This window comes from Musca vetustissima, unplaced genomic scaffold (genome assembly GCF_032173495.1).
Source record: "Musca vetustissima isolate MV318-11 ecotype Yass unplaced genomic scaffold, APGP_CSIRO_Mvet_v1 utg11440, whole genome shotgun sequence".
Classification (NCBI taxonomy): domain Eukaryota; kingdom Metazoa; phylum Arthropoda; class Insecta; order Diptera; family Muscidae; genus Musca; species Musca vetustissima.
The window spans coordinates 238,862-253,237 of record NW_026882610.1 but is presented as its reverse complement, the minus strand read 5'-3'; the positions used below and the strand labels follow the sequence as shown (position 1 = coordinate 253,237).

Below are 14,376 nucleotides of genomic sequence, written 5' to 3'. Positions count from 1 at the left end.
ATAGTGGTGGTTTGTTTTCTTTCTTTCTTTTTTGTTTAATAAAAATAAATTACATGTTGTTGTTGGTTTTACAAAAAGGCTATATATCCTTCATCTATTTTTTGTTGTTGTGGTTTGTTGGTTTTTTTGTTTTAATTGTAAATAATAAATTCCTTTGCACTATAGTTATAGAAAGTTTTAAAATTAAAAAAAAACAATAATCACATAACGAACGATGCATTAACGTAACGATGATTTTTTGTATTTTGCTGTTTGTTGTTGTTGTTTGTTTTGGTTTACTCACTAACCAGACCCATTTCACGGGCGGCTGTGGTTTGTGTTAACGAGGCAGCTGAGGTTAAGTCGGCTGCATCATCTGTTGCTGTATCACAATTACCGCTTATCACATCCTTAGCATCTTCATCGTCGTCCTCTTCCTCCTCCTCAGCTCCACCACCATTTGTTTGTTTCACCTCATCTTCTTCAGCCTCATCGGCAAATGATATTTCCGCCTGATTGGCATAATTTGAAGATTTTACGGCCTGCTCAACAACAATATGCTCCGCAGTCGATTGACTACTATCCACATCATCCGCCGCTGTACGACTTGTGGCCGTCTCTTCTTCGGGAATATCTTCAATTATACTACGGCTACCAACCGATCCCACAGAGGGTGATTTTTGATCTGATTCATCATCGGTTGTGGTATCTTTACGTTGCAGCAGGGGATCGGTGGCACGCAGGGAATTATCTGAACCGCCAACACCTTCACCGCTGGGCCGTAATACCAAATACAACAAAATATCTGATAATGATATAATACCAATAACTTTACGATTTTCATCGACGACCACAAGACGATGCACCTCAGCCCGAACGATACGTTCCAAAATGGTGTAGAGAGTTTCATCTAGATTACAACACTGAACGCCCTCAAACCATTCGTTGCGATGTTCGTTAGCTTTGCGGAGAGATACATCGAGATCATTATAGGTTTTCTCTGCAGCCAGATTCTGGAAAGAAGAGGGAGGAAATGTTAGAGGAGGATATAAAAAATGGGGAAATAATGAATTTGAGATGAGAAGGCAGAAGAAGATCCTTTAAGAAAGAAGAGAAGACAGAGCTCTAGGATAGGATAGGAAAGGATGAAATCTTCTATGCAATAGAAGAGAATGAGCTCTCATACAGGATAAAGAAGGAGCTCTTCTATAGTTTAGAAGAGGAACTCTTTTATGTGTAGAAACGGAACTCTTCTATGGATAGAAGAGGATCTGTTCTATGAACAAAGGAACTCTTCTAAGGATAGAAGAGGAAGTCTTCTATGGATAGAAGAGGAACTCTTCTATGGATTGAAGAGGAAGTCTTCTATGGATAGAAGAGGAACTCTTCTATGGATAGAAGAGGAACTCTTCTATGGATAGAAGAGGAACTCTTCTATGGATAGAAGAGGAACTCTTCTATGGATAGAAGAGGAACTCTTCTATGGATAGAAGAGGAACTCTTCTATGGATAGAAGAGGAACTCTTCTATGGATAGAAGAGGAGCTCTTCTATGGATAGAAGAGGAACTCTTCTATGGATAGAAGAGGAACACTTCTAAGGATTGAAGAGGAAGTCTTCTATGGATAGAAGAGGAACTCTTCTATGGATAGAAGAGGAACTCTTCTATGGATAGAAGAGGAACTCTTCTATGGGTAGAAGAGGAACTCTTCTATGGGTAGAAGAGGAACTCTTCTATGGATAAAAGAGGAACTCTTCTATGGATAGAAGAGGACATCTTCTATGGATAGAAGATTAACTCTTCTATGGATATAAGAGGAACTCTTCTATGGATAGAAGAGGAACTCTTCTATGGATAGAAGAGGATCTCTTCTATGGATAGAAGAGGAACTCTTCTATGGATAGAAGAGGAACTCTTCTATGAAATAGAAGACGCGCTCTTCTATGCAATAGAAAAGATAGACGAGAGGAACTCTTCTATGGATAGAAGAGGAACTCTTCTATGAAATAGAAGACGCGCTCTTCTATGGAGGATAGAAGAGGAACTTTTCTATGAATAGAAGAGGAGCTCTTCTATAAATAATAGAGGGACTTTTCTATGGATAGAAGAGTTCCTCTTCTATGGATAGAAGAGGAACTCTTCTATGGATAGAAGAGGAACTCTTCTATGGATAGAAGAGGAACTCTTCTATCGATAGAAGAGGAACTCTTCTATGGATAGAAGAGGAACTCTTCTATGGATAGAAATGTGCCCTATTCTATAAATATAAGAGTTGCCCATTCTAAAAATGGAAATGCACCTCTTCAATAAATAGAAAAGCTTTTCTCCGTTTCTCTTCTATCGGTTGGACCTATTTCTCCCCACTCTATCTGATACTAATCCTAGGAAGTCATCTTATACTTACAATAACATCAAATTTCGCATAAATATCAACTAGACGGCCTTCAGCATCAACTAAAGGTAAGGCGGAAACTCTTCGTTCGACGAATTTCTTTAAAGCTGTTAATATGCTGGTATTTTCATCGGCTGTTTCGATATTATCGTATGTGCCAATTTTTAAATCACGTAATTTCTTTTGCATATAAGAAGGCTTGGGTAATTCATTAATCTGAAACAAAAAAATCAAATTTAATATTGGGTCGGAATAATATTTAAAACACAACACCACCAACTTACATATAAAAAGAGGAACCTTAAGATACGTTTATGTGTCAAAATATAGAGAACATTGCCCGTCGCTGGATCAATGACAGGTAATCGATGTATACGATTGTGTATGAGTATCTTAATGGCATCATACAGTGAGGCATCGGGACCAATGCTAACCAGTGGCATGACTTCTTTGTGTAGAACGCCTGGTAAAGGAGAAGAACGAAAATTATTACTTATTAAAATATTTTTTATTTTTATGAGACTACTCACTTCTCCATGTATCCAATTTGTGCTCCTCCAATTGTTCCATTGAGGCATTCGGTGATTTGTAATACATTCTCAAGATTTTGATGAAATCCGTAATGGTCAGCATACCAACGAATTGTTGTTTCTGTGAATCCCAGAGGGGTGCGGCGCGCACACCATTATAGACTAAAGCATAGAAGGCTTTCTTGACCAGCAGCTGTGTATCGAATACTACCAATTTAGCGGATGTTGGTATTAGATCGTAACATTTGTGAAAACGGAAAAATTTTACAAAAATTTGGGAATCATCTTCTTCTGCAATGAAAAAAAAGTTGTAAAAATTAGAAGGTTTTGGTAATAGAAATATATATATATATATATATATATAGGACTTCTCAAAAAATAAAAAAAAAATTGCAAAAATCAGTTAATTTTTTTTATAAAAAACAAATTTCAGCAAAGTTTTATATAAAAAATTCATTTTCTTCCAATTATATTAAATTCAGCAATGTTTTTTATAAAAAAACTTCAATTCAGCAAACTTTTCTATAGAAATATTTCAATTCAGCAAATATTTAAAAAAAATATCAATTCAGAAAAAAATTCTAAAGAAAAAATCAATTCAGCAAAGTGTTTCGATGGAATATTTCAATCCAGCAGAGTTTTTTAAAGAGACAATTTGCCAAATTTTCTATACAAAAAAGCAAATTCAGCAAGTTTATTTATAGAAAATACCAATTTAGCAAACTTTTTTCAATTGAAAACACTATGTCAAGAATGTTTTTCTTTTCAAAACCCTAATTCAGCTATTTTTTCTATAGAAAAACAAAAATCAATAAAACTTTTTCTATCAAAATTGCTATTCAGCTAATTTTAACTATAGTAAAAGTGAATTCTATAATTTTTTCTTTATAAATATGCAATTCAGCAACCTTTTATTGGGAAAAGTTTATTTAGAAAATATTTTCTATGGAAAAAATCAATTTAGCCCAAATATTTCTAAAAAACAAAAGTTAATATTTTTCTACATTCAAGGTCAATTCAGCGGAGTTATTCAATGAAAAATATCAATTCAGCTATTTTTCCATAGAAAATAAAAATTCCGCTATTTTTTCTATAGATAAACCCAATTCAGCAAATATTTTCTATCGAAAATGCAATTCAGCTAATTTTAAAGTAGATAGTTTTACAAACTTGTCTTTATAACTATGCAATTCAGCAAATTCTTTCATTAGAAAACACCCATTCAGTAAAATTTTTCTTTGAAAAAATTAATTCAGCAATTTTTTTTTTTTGAGATAAAACAATTCAGCTAACTTTGTTTATATAGAAAAGATCAGTTATCATTTTTCTATAGTTTTTTTTTTTTAAAAAAAATAAATTCAGCTAACTTTTTTCATATAGGAAAAATTAAAATTTAAATTTTTTTTCCATAAAAGTCAATTCAGCTAACTTTTTGAATAGAAAATACCAATTGAGCAAAGTTTTTTTTTTGCAGAAATTTTTAATTCAGCTGAATCTTTCTATCTTTATCAGAAAACACAACATTTTGCTACGATATAAAAAAAGTCAATACAGTTAACATTTTCATAGTAAAATCGAATTCAGCCAACTTTTCAGCAATTACTTCTTATAGAAAGTGATGATTCAGCAATTTTTTGTTAAAAAAGTCAATTCAGCAATAACTTCCAATAGACTAAGTAAATTTAGGCATCTTTTGCCGTAGTTAAACAGTTAACATTTTCATAGTAAAATCGAATTCAGCCAACTTTTCCACAATTTCTTCTTAAAGAAAGTAATGATTCTGCAATTTTTTGTTAACAAAGTCGATTCAGCAATAACTTCCAATAGACTAAGTAAATTTAGGCATCTTTTGCCGTAGTTAAATTCAATTCAGAAGACCTGTTCGGCAGTAAAAGTCAATTCAGCTAACTCGTTTTATAGATAATATTAATTCAGCTAACTTTTTCTTATGAAAATTGTATAAAAAATTATTTCTGCAAACTTTCCCTTAGAAAAACTAAAGTTTGCAATTTTTTTCCTTAGAAAATGTCAAATCAGCTAACCTTCTTTTAATGTTAATTCAGAAAGCATTTTCCTTAAAAAAAAGTTTATTCAGCAAACAAATTCCATAGACAAATTTAATTCAGCAAACTTTTCCCTAACAAAATAAATTCAGCTTATATTTTCTACAGAAAACTTAAATTTTACAAACGTTTCCACAGTCAACATTAATTAAGCTAAGTTTTTCTATAAAAAAACATCAATTCAGCAAAGTTATTTTAAAGATAATTCATTTTGGCTAGGTTTTTCTACATAAAAAGTCAGTTCAAAAATATTTTTCTGTGGCAAAAAATAAATTCAGCTAAATTTTCTAATTAGAAAGTCAATTCAGCCAATTTCTATAGAAAAAGTCAATTCAGTAAGGTTCTTCTAGAGAAAACGTTAATTCATCTAATTTTTTCAATAACAATTTTAATTCAGCTTAATTTTTTATAACAAAAACGTTATTCAGAAAAAATTTCTATAGAAAAAAATCAATTACGCTAGACATTTTCTATAGAAAAGGTCAATTCAGCAAGGTTTATCTATAGAAAACGTCAATTCAGCTAAAATTTTCAATAAACATTTTAATTCAGCTACATTTTGTATAACAAAAACTTTATCCAGAAAACTTTAGGTTTTTCTAAGAAAAATCAATTCAGCAAATGTGTTCCTGTAAATTCAGCTAAATGATCAAATGGGAAAGTAAATTCAGCTAATATTTTTATTTGAAAAAATTAATTCAGCAAATAATTTCTATAGAAAAAGTAAATTCAGCAAGCTATTTCTATAGAAAACGTCAATTCAGCTAAATTTTTCTATAAAAATGTCAATTCAGCTAAATTTTTATAACAAAAACATTATTCATGAAATGTTTCTATAGAAAAAAATTAATTACGCTAGGTTTTTCTATACAAAAATCAATTCAGCAAAGGCGTTTTTATAGAAAAAATCAATTCAGCAACTGTTTTTCTATAGAAAAACATCGATTCAGCTAAGTTTTTCCAAAGAAAAAGTCAACTCTGCAACCTTTTTTCATAGAAGAACCAATTCAGCTGTTTTATGTAGAAAAACTCGATTCAGCAAACTTTTTATTTAGAATTTTTTTGTCATCTTCAGCCCTTCATAAATTTTCAAAATATAAAATGCCCCCATTTTTGTTTTCGAAACTTACTATTTTGAACACTTTTCTTTAGAATATCGGCCAGACAGCGTTTCCATGCCTCCGAGACATGTTCGAACTCTTTAATACTCTCTAACGGATAAATGTCACACCAACTATCTTTTCCGGCCTTGGTCGTACCGGCTCCGAGTACCAAACGACCGGCATGATTGGAATAGAAATGAAGTTGTAACATGCGGACGCGGCGACAACGGAAGTTGCAAGGACGGCGTTAATGAGGGAGTTAATTTGTGTTGTTGTTGTGATCGTTGTTGTTGGTGATGCTGTATAGCAGCAGTCACAGCAGCTTGAGCGGAAATCACCTTTTGACGAAGGCAAATTTTTAACTGAGAACTGGCAAATTGTGTTTGTTGTGCAAAGACACGAGAAAAATGCAAAAACAACAACAACGACGGCGATTCGAACAGCAGCATTACCAACGACGTTGTTGTCACAGTCTTGTTGTAGTAGTAGTTGTTGTTGTTGTGGAAAACGAAATAAATTTTAATAAAACCGAACAAAACAAAAACGACAATTGTTTACGGGGCGCTAATGATGTTGGCGGCGGCGACGACGACAGCGACAACGATCAGCAGCATCAGCGACAATGACAACGGCGGCAACACGTCGGCGGTGGTGTCTGTGAACATAACACTGCAATTAAGATTTGTTGTTGTTGTTATTGCTGTTGTTGTTGGTCGAGATTTAGCGAAAATTGTTTTTTTATTTTCAATTTTTCGCGTTTGAATAGATTTTTCAATTTGTTTGTTATTTCTTCTAAGGCAATCAGTCAGACAGACAGACAGACCTACCCACACATGTAGAGAGACAATGGATGTTTGTAGTAGTTGTTGTTGTTATTATTGTTTTTGTGGTTTCCTTGCTTTGTTTGTGCATATCTAGGTAGTGGTGTTATTATTTTAGTTTAAAACAAATCTAATTTTTCTTTTTTTTCTATCTCTTATATTTATTATTAAGAAGACTGATTACATTTGGCCACACTGGCGCTGCTACACTGGGATTCGAATCAATTACGCCACATGAACCTTTGCAAGCGTAGGCATGCATGCATACAGGCAGGCACTAGGGCAATAAATTTCTTGCTAATGAGACAATGAAGGCAGAATAAGAAGCAGCAGAGAGAAAACCAATGGCGTATATTTTCAAAAGAAATTGATTTCGATCAAACGATGTTAATTCAGCTAAGTTTTCTTAGAAAAAAATCAATTCAGCAAATTGTTTTCAATAGAAACCGAAGATTCAGCGAAATTTTCTGATGGAAAAATTAGTTAGCTTCAATTCATCTAACTTTTTTCAGTCGTCTTTTTATGTAGAAATTCAGCATTAATTCAGCTAAATTTTCAAATCGAAAAAGTCAATTTTGGTAGCCTTTTCTAAGAAAAAAGTCAATTCAGCTAACTTTTTTCTAATGAAAACATCAATTTTTATGAGCAAAACAACAATTCAGCTATTTTTTGGTATAGAAAATATAAATTTCAGAAATCTAATTTTTTCGATGAATAAAGCAATTTCAGCCCACATTTTCTACTGAAATAGTAAATTCAGCTAACTATTTCAGCAGAAAAATCAATTCAGCTAACTTTAATAACGATATTGTCGACCTTTTTAAATAGAAATTGTCAATACAGCTAATTTTTTGTATCGATAAAGTCAACTCAGCAAAGTTTTTATGTTGAGAAAATTAATTCAGCTAACTTTATTAACGATATTGTCGACCGCTTGAAATAGAAATTGTCAATTCAGCTAATTTTTTCTATCGATAAAGTCAACTCAGCAAAGTTTTTATGGTTGAGAAAATTAATTCAGCTAACTTTTGTACAGGAAATGTTAATTCAGCTAATACTTTCTGATGAAAGGTGAATTCAGCTATATATTTCAATAGAAAAGTCAATTTATATAAATTTAACTTTTTAAACGGAAATAGTCAATTCAGCAAAATGTTATTCAGCTAGCTTTACAAATATAACGAACCAATTCAGCTAATTTTTTCTTTGGAAAAATTTAAATTCAGCTAAATTTTAATATCTATAAAATCAATTCAGTAAATTTTTTTGTAAAAAAATTTTAAATTATCTAATTATTTGTAGAGAAAATTTAATTCAGCAAACATTTTCTATGTGCAAAGGCAATTCAGCAATCCCTTTCATTTGAAAATGTCAATTCAACTAATAGTTTTTTATTGGAACACCCAATTCAGCAAACTTTTTCTAATAAAAAAATTCAACTCAGCAATTTTTTTCTTTAAAAATCAATTCAGCAAGCAGTTTTTTTTGCAAAAAAATCAATTTAGTAATCTTAGTAATGGAAGAATCGTTCAATTCAGCAAACTTTTTCTACAGAAAATGTTAATTCAGCTAATAGAAAAAAATCAATTCAGCAAACTTTTTACCAAGAAACAGTCAATTCAGCTAATTTTTTCTGTAGGCAAATCAAATTCAGCAAATCTATCCTATAGAAAATATCAATTAAGCAAACATTTTCTTTGGAAAATGTATATTCAGCTAACTTTTTTGTCAGAAATTTTGAATTTATTTATTTTTTATAGAAAAAGTAAATTCTGCAGAACCGGATTTTTACAAAAAATTATAACCGGTTTCAAAATCCGGTTATTAAAAAATTTTTAATTAAAATTGTAACAAGGCCTAAATAAATAAAAATCGAAATAATATAATAACCGGTTCCAAAATTTATAACCGGCTCCAAAACCGGTTCTTCGGAAAAAAATATGCAAAAAGTTAAAAACAAAAAATCTATCGAATTTTAAATATTATTAGAAATTGGCAAATCAGCCTATACCAAAATCCGATAACCGATTATGAGCATCCAATCAAATTCCAGGATTTTTAAAAATTTGTAACCGGTTCCAAAAACCGGTTATTAAGAAACAAATTCACAAAATTTAAAATTAAATTTGTAATAAGGCCTATAAAAATAATCTAAACAATTTAATAACCGGTTCCAAATTTTATAACCGGTTCCAAACCCGGTTTTTCAGAAAAAAAATTGAAAAAGTTAAAAACAAAAAATCTAACCAATTTTAAAGACTTTAAAAAATCACCAAATCTGCCTACACCAAAATCTTATGCCGATTATGAGCATTCAATCCAATTACCGGTTCCAAAAAAACCGGTTATTAAGAAAAAATTCACAAAATTTAAAATTAAACTTGTAATAAGGCATGAATAAATAATCTAAACAATTTAATAACCGAGTTTGCAAAATTAAAAACCGGTTCCAAAACCGGTTCTTCAGAAAAAATGCAAAGAGTTAAAAACAAAAAAAAAAAATACCAATTTTAAAGATTAATAAAAATCACCAAATCAGCCTACACCAAAATCGAAAATAACGAATTTTAAAGATTAATACAAACCACCAAATCAGCCTACACCAAAATTCTATAACCGATTATGAGCATCCAATCCAGGTACCGGTTCCAAAACCCGGTTATTAAGAAAAAATGCACAAAATTTAAAATTAAACTTGTAATAAGACCTAAATAAATAGCACAAACAATTTAAAAACCGGTTTCAAATTTAATAACCGGTTCCAAAACCGGTTCTTCTTCAAAAAAAGTTGAAAACGTAAAATCTAACGAATTTGAAAGATTATTAAAAATTGACAAATCAGCCTATAACAAAATCCTATAACCGATTATGAGCATCCAATCAAATTAAAGAATTTTTAAAAATTTGTAACCGGTTCCAAAAACCGATTATTCAGAAAAAATTCATAAATTAAGTTTAAAATTAAACATGTAATAAGGCCTAAATAAATAACCAAAACAATTTAATAACCGGTTCCAAAAATTTATAACCGGTTGCAAAACCGGTTCCTCAGGAAAAAATTAAAAACAAAAAATCTAACAAATTTTAAAGATTAATAAAAATCACCAAAATCCTAAAACCGATTTTACGCATCTTTAATCCCCTGTTCTCGGAAATTAAAAATTCTTGAAATTTTCAAAAATTAATATTCACATAAATTTCAAAATGATTAACAGAAATTCAGTTTATATGCCAAAAAATGCAAGAAAGGGATTTAGTAATCATGTTTGCCAAATTTCATCAGCTGTCCCGAAGACAAAAAAAAAATACACTTCCCTGTCTTCCCGTTTCTCCACTTCGGTTTTGATTATTCATAACAGCCCCCATGCGTACGTCCCTGATTCATAATATAAACATTAATTTAATTTTCTTTATGGTTATTTTGTTTATTTATTATGGGTGGCATGCGTCGACAAAAATAATTTATAGGAAGAAATATTCTAGACAAAAAAGAACCGAAACAAAAAAATATTTGCATTTGAGACTTGGCCAAAAAAAAAAATATTGTTAAATATATAAATCGTTGGCAAAAAATTATTAAATTTATATATAGAAATATTATTCGGACGTATGCAAACTGCGAATTCTATATTAAGTAGAAAATTTGTTCGTAATAATAATCCGTTTTTTTCACTTCGTGGCTAATTAATTTGTTGGCATTCGAAATTATTGTAATTTCTCAACGTCAGAGGTGGAAATTTGAAAGGTGGGGACCCCGTCCGAGAATCGCAATTCAAAGAAGGTGAGGTGAGTTGGGATGAGGTGTATTGTTGGTGGATGGATGCTGCAACAAGCAATTCACTCCTAATTTGTTAACAGATGTGGATAATTCATTTTTTGGCTAAATGTCGCATTGAATGGGAAGAAGGAAGGGATGTAGGGGACAGGTTTGGTGTCAGTCACCACTATCTATTTACCACCAAGATGAAGAAAGAAGAAAAAACCACCCAAAAACCCGCCAGACAAATATTGAAAATGTCTTGACGCCGTCAGAAATGTATTTTTGGTTTCTCTTTGTTTACGTGTGTACAACAACAACAACTAACCAAAAAATAATTATTGTTGCCATTGTATATTTTGCAAACCAAAAACATTTGAATTTAATGTTTTTATTAACTTTTCGGTAGATGTAGCATTTGATTAGTTGCATTAAACAAAAATATACAAAAAAAAAAATATTTCAAAATCGTTTGGATTTTTTTTGGCAATGTGGCAGGTAAGGCATCTGTTTTGGGGTATTAGGGTGGAGGATTTAAAAAAATTGGTTCAAAATAATTTTTCAAAAAATAGTTTCAGTAGAAAAAAGTGAGGATTTAAAAAATATATTTTTTCCAAAGGCGTAGATTTTTTACCAAGGCGTAGATTTATAAAAAATATGGGTTTATAAAAAAATATTTTTTAAAAATTTATAAAAAATTATTTTTTTTTTAAATTTTGGTTTTTTTTAATTGTGGATTTATAAAAAAATATTTTTTTTTAATTTACCAAGGAGTGGTTTAATAAATAAATATGGGTTTATAAAAAATATATATTTTTAAATTTATAAAAAAATATATATTTTTTAAATTTTGGATTTATAAAAAAAAATTTTAATTTACCAAGGAGTGGATTTATATTTTTTTTTTAATTTACCCAGGCGTGGATTTATAAAAAATATGGGTTTATAAAAAATATTTGTTTTAATTTACCAAGGCGTGGATTTCTAAAAAAAATATGGGTTTATAAAAAAATATATTTCTTTTTAATTTACCAAGGCATGGATTTATAAAAAATGGGTTTATAAAAAAATATTTTTTTAAAATTTACCAAGGGGTTTATGGGTTTATAAAAAAAATATTTTTTTTAATTTACCAAGGCGTGGATTTATAAAAAAATGGGTTTATAAAAAAATATTTTTTTAAAATTTACCAAGGCGTGGATTTATAAAAAAAAATTTTTTTTAAATTTACCAAGGCGTGGATTTATAAAAAAATATTTTTTTAAAATTTACCAAGGCATGGATTTATAAAAAAAATATTTTTTTTTTAAATTTACCAAGGCGTGGATTTATAAGAAAATATTTTTTTTTTAAATTTACCAAGGCGTGGATTTATAAAAAATATTTTTTTTTTAAATTTGCCAAGGCGTGGATTTATAAAAAATATTTTTTTTAAATTTACCAAGGCGTGGATTTATAATTTTTTTTTTTAAATTTACCAAGGCGTGGATTTATAAAAAAATATTTTTTTAAAATTTACCAAGGCGTGGATTTATAAAAAAATGTTTTTTTTTAAAATTTACCAAGGCGTGGATTTATAAAAAAAATATTTTTTTAAAATTTACCAAGGCGTGGATTTATAAAAAAATATTTTTTTAAAATTTACCAAGGCGTGGATTTATAAAAAATATTTTTTCAAAATTTACCAATGCGTGGATTTATAAAAAAAATATTTTTTTTTTGAAATTTACCAATGCGTGGATTTATAAAAAAAACATTTTTTTTGAAATTTACCAAGGCGTGGATTTATAAAAAAAATATTGTTTTTTTTTAAATTTACCAAGGCGTGGATTTATAAAAAAATATATTTTTTTTAAATTTGCCGAGGCGTGGATTTATAAAAAAATATTTTTTTAAATTTACCAAGGCGTGGATTTATAAAAAAATATTTTTTTAAAATTTACCAAGGCGTGGATTTATAAAAAAATATTTTTTTTAAATTTACCAAGGCGTTCATTTATAAAAAAATATTTTTTTAAAATTTACCAAGGCGTGGATTTATAAAAAATATTTTTTTTTTTAAATTTACCAAAGCGTGGATTTATAAAAAAAATATTTTTTTAACATTTACCAAAGCGTGGATTTATAAAAAAATATTTTTTTAAAATTTACCAAGGCGTGGATTTATAAAAAAATATTTTTTTAAAATTTACCAAGGCGTGGATTTATAAAAAAAAAATATTTTTTTAAAATTTACCAAGGCGTGGATTTATAAAAAAATATTTTTTTTAAATTTACCAAGGCGTGGATTTATAAAAATTTTTTTTTTTAAATTTACCAAGGCGTGGATTTATAAAAAATATATTTTTTTTAATTTACCAAGGCGTGGATTTATAAAAAAATATTTTTTTTAAATTTACCAAGGCGTGGATTTATAAAAAATATTTTTTTTTAATTTACCAAGGCCTGGTTTTATAAAAAAATATTTTTTTAAAAATTTACCAAGGCGTGGATTTATAAAAAAATATTTTTTTAAAATTTACCAAGGCGTGGATTTATAAAAATTTTTTTTTAATTTACCAAGGCGTGGATTTATAAAAAAATATTTTTTTAAAATTTACCAAGGCGTGGATTTATAAAAAATATTTTTTTAAAATTTACCAAGGCGTGGATTTATAAAATTTTTTTTTTTAATTTACCAAGGCGTGGATTTATAAAAAATATTTTTTTAAAATTTACCAAGGCGTGGATTTATAAATTTTTTTTTTTTAATTTACCAAGGCGTGGATTTATAAAAAATATTTTTTTTAAATTTATAAAAAAACCAAGGCGTGGATTTATAAAATTTTTTTTTTTAATTTACCAAGGCGTGGATTTATAAAAAATATTTTTTTAAAATTTACCAAGGCGTGGATTTATAAAAAATATTTTTTTAAAATTTACCAAGGCGTGGATTTATAAATTTTTTTTTTTAATTTACCAAGGCGTGGATTTATAAAAAATATTTTTTTTAAATTTATAAAAAAACCAAGGCGTGGATTTATAAAAAAAAATATTTTTTAAAATTTATAAAAAAACCAAGGCGTGGATTTATAAAAAATTTTTTTTAAAATTTATAAAAAAAACCAAGGCTTGGATTTTTAAAAATATTTTAAAATATTTTGTTAAAATTTACCATGGTTCGGATTTATTAAAAATATTTTAAAATATTTTGTTAAAATTTACCAAGGTTCGGATTTATTAAAAATTTTCAAAATTTTTTAAGGCAAAGAGTTATTAAAATTATTTTATCCAAGGTGACCTCGGACTATTCTATATTAGGTGACCCCGAATGAAATCAATTCCATTGTAGATGACCTCTGAAGACCTCTTCTCTACGGCAAATACTCCCTGAAGTCCTGTTCTTTGTAATAGCTGTCCATTGAGGTCATCGTATCTATGTATATTTGATGACGGTGGTCTTACTGGTGCCGTCTACTTTAAGAACGATGACCAATAGACCGATCGACCTCTTCCTCCTATGCATTGTATTAGCAACCCAGGTTAGACGGACGTGTGCCATGGCATATTGGCAGCCATAAAATTTCTTGCGATTATCGTATCGAAATATAAAAATAAAACCCAAATAAATAGAAAACAATTACCCCCCCTAACTACCCCCCATGAAAATTGCAAAATTTTGTGATTTTGAATAGAACTGCAGCAGAACCGCATTGATGATTGACGTTATTTATACCCATAATCACCTTGAT

General features: G+C 29.0%; 1 protein-coding gene across 1 annotated transcript in view; it reads right to left on the bottom strand.

The window, feature by feature from the left end:
* Positions 1-264: 264 nt before the first annotated feature.
* The window catches only part of LOC133329153 (serine-rich adhesin for platelets), a 185,425-nt gene continuing 171,313 nt past the window's right edge, over positions 265-14,376 (bottom strand). The window contains exons 9-12 of the mRNA XM_061537646.1: positions 2,902-3,192; positions 2,656-2,834; positions 2,384-2,587; positions 265-992 (exon numbers count right to left, since the gene is read on the bottom strand). Coding sequence (XP_061393630.1) covers positions 276-992; positions 2,384-2,587; positions 2,656-2,834; positions 2,902-3,192 — 1,391 coding nt within the window. The 3' untranslated portion in view covers positions 265-275. The remainder of the gene's footprint in view (positions 993-2,383; positions 2,588-2,655; positions 2,835-2,901; positions 3,193-14,376) is intronic.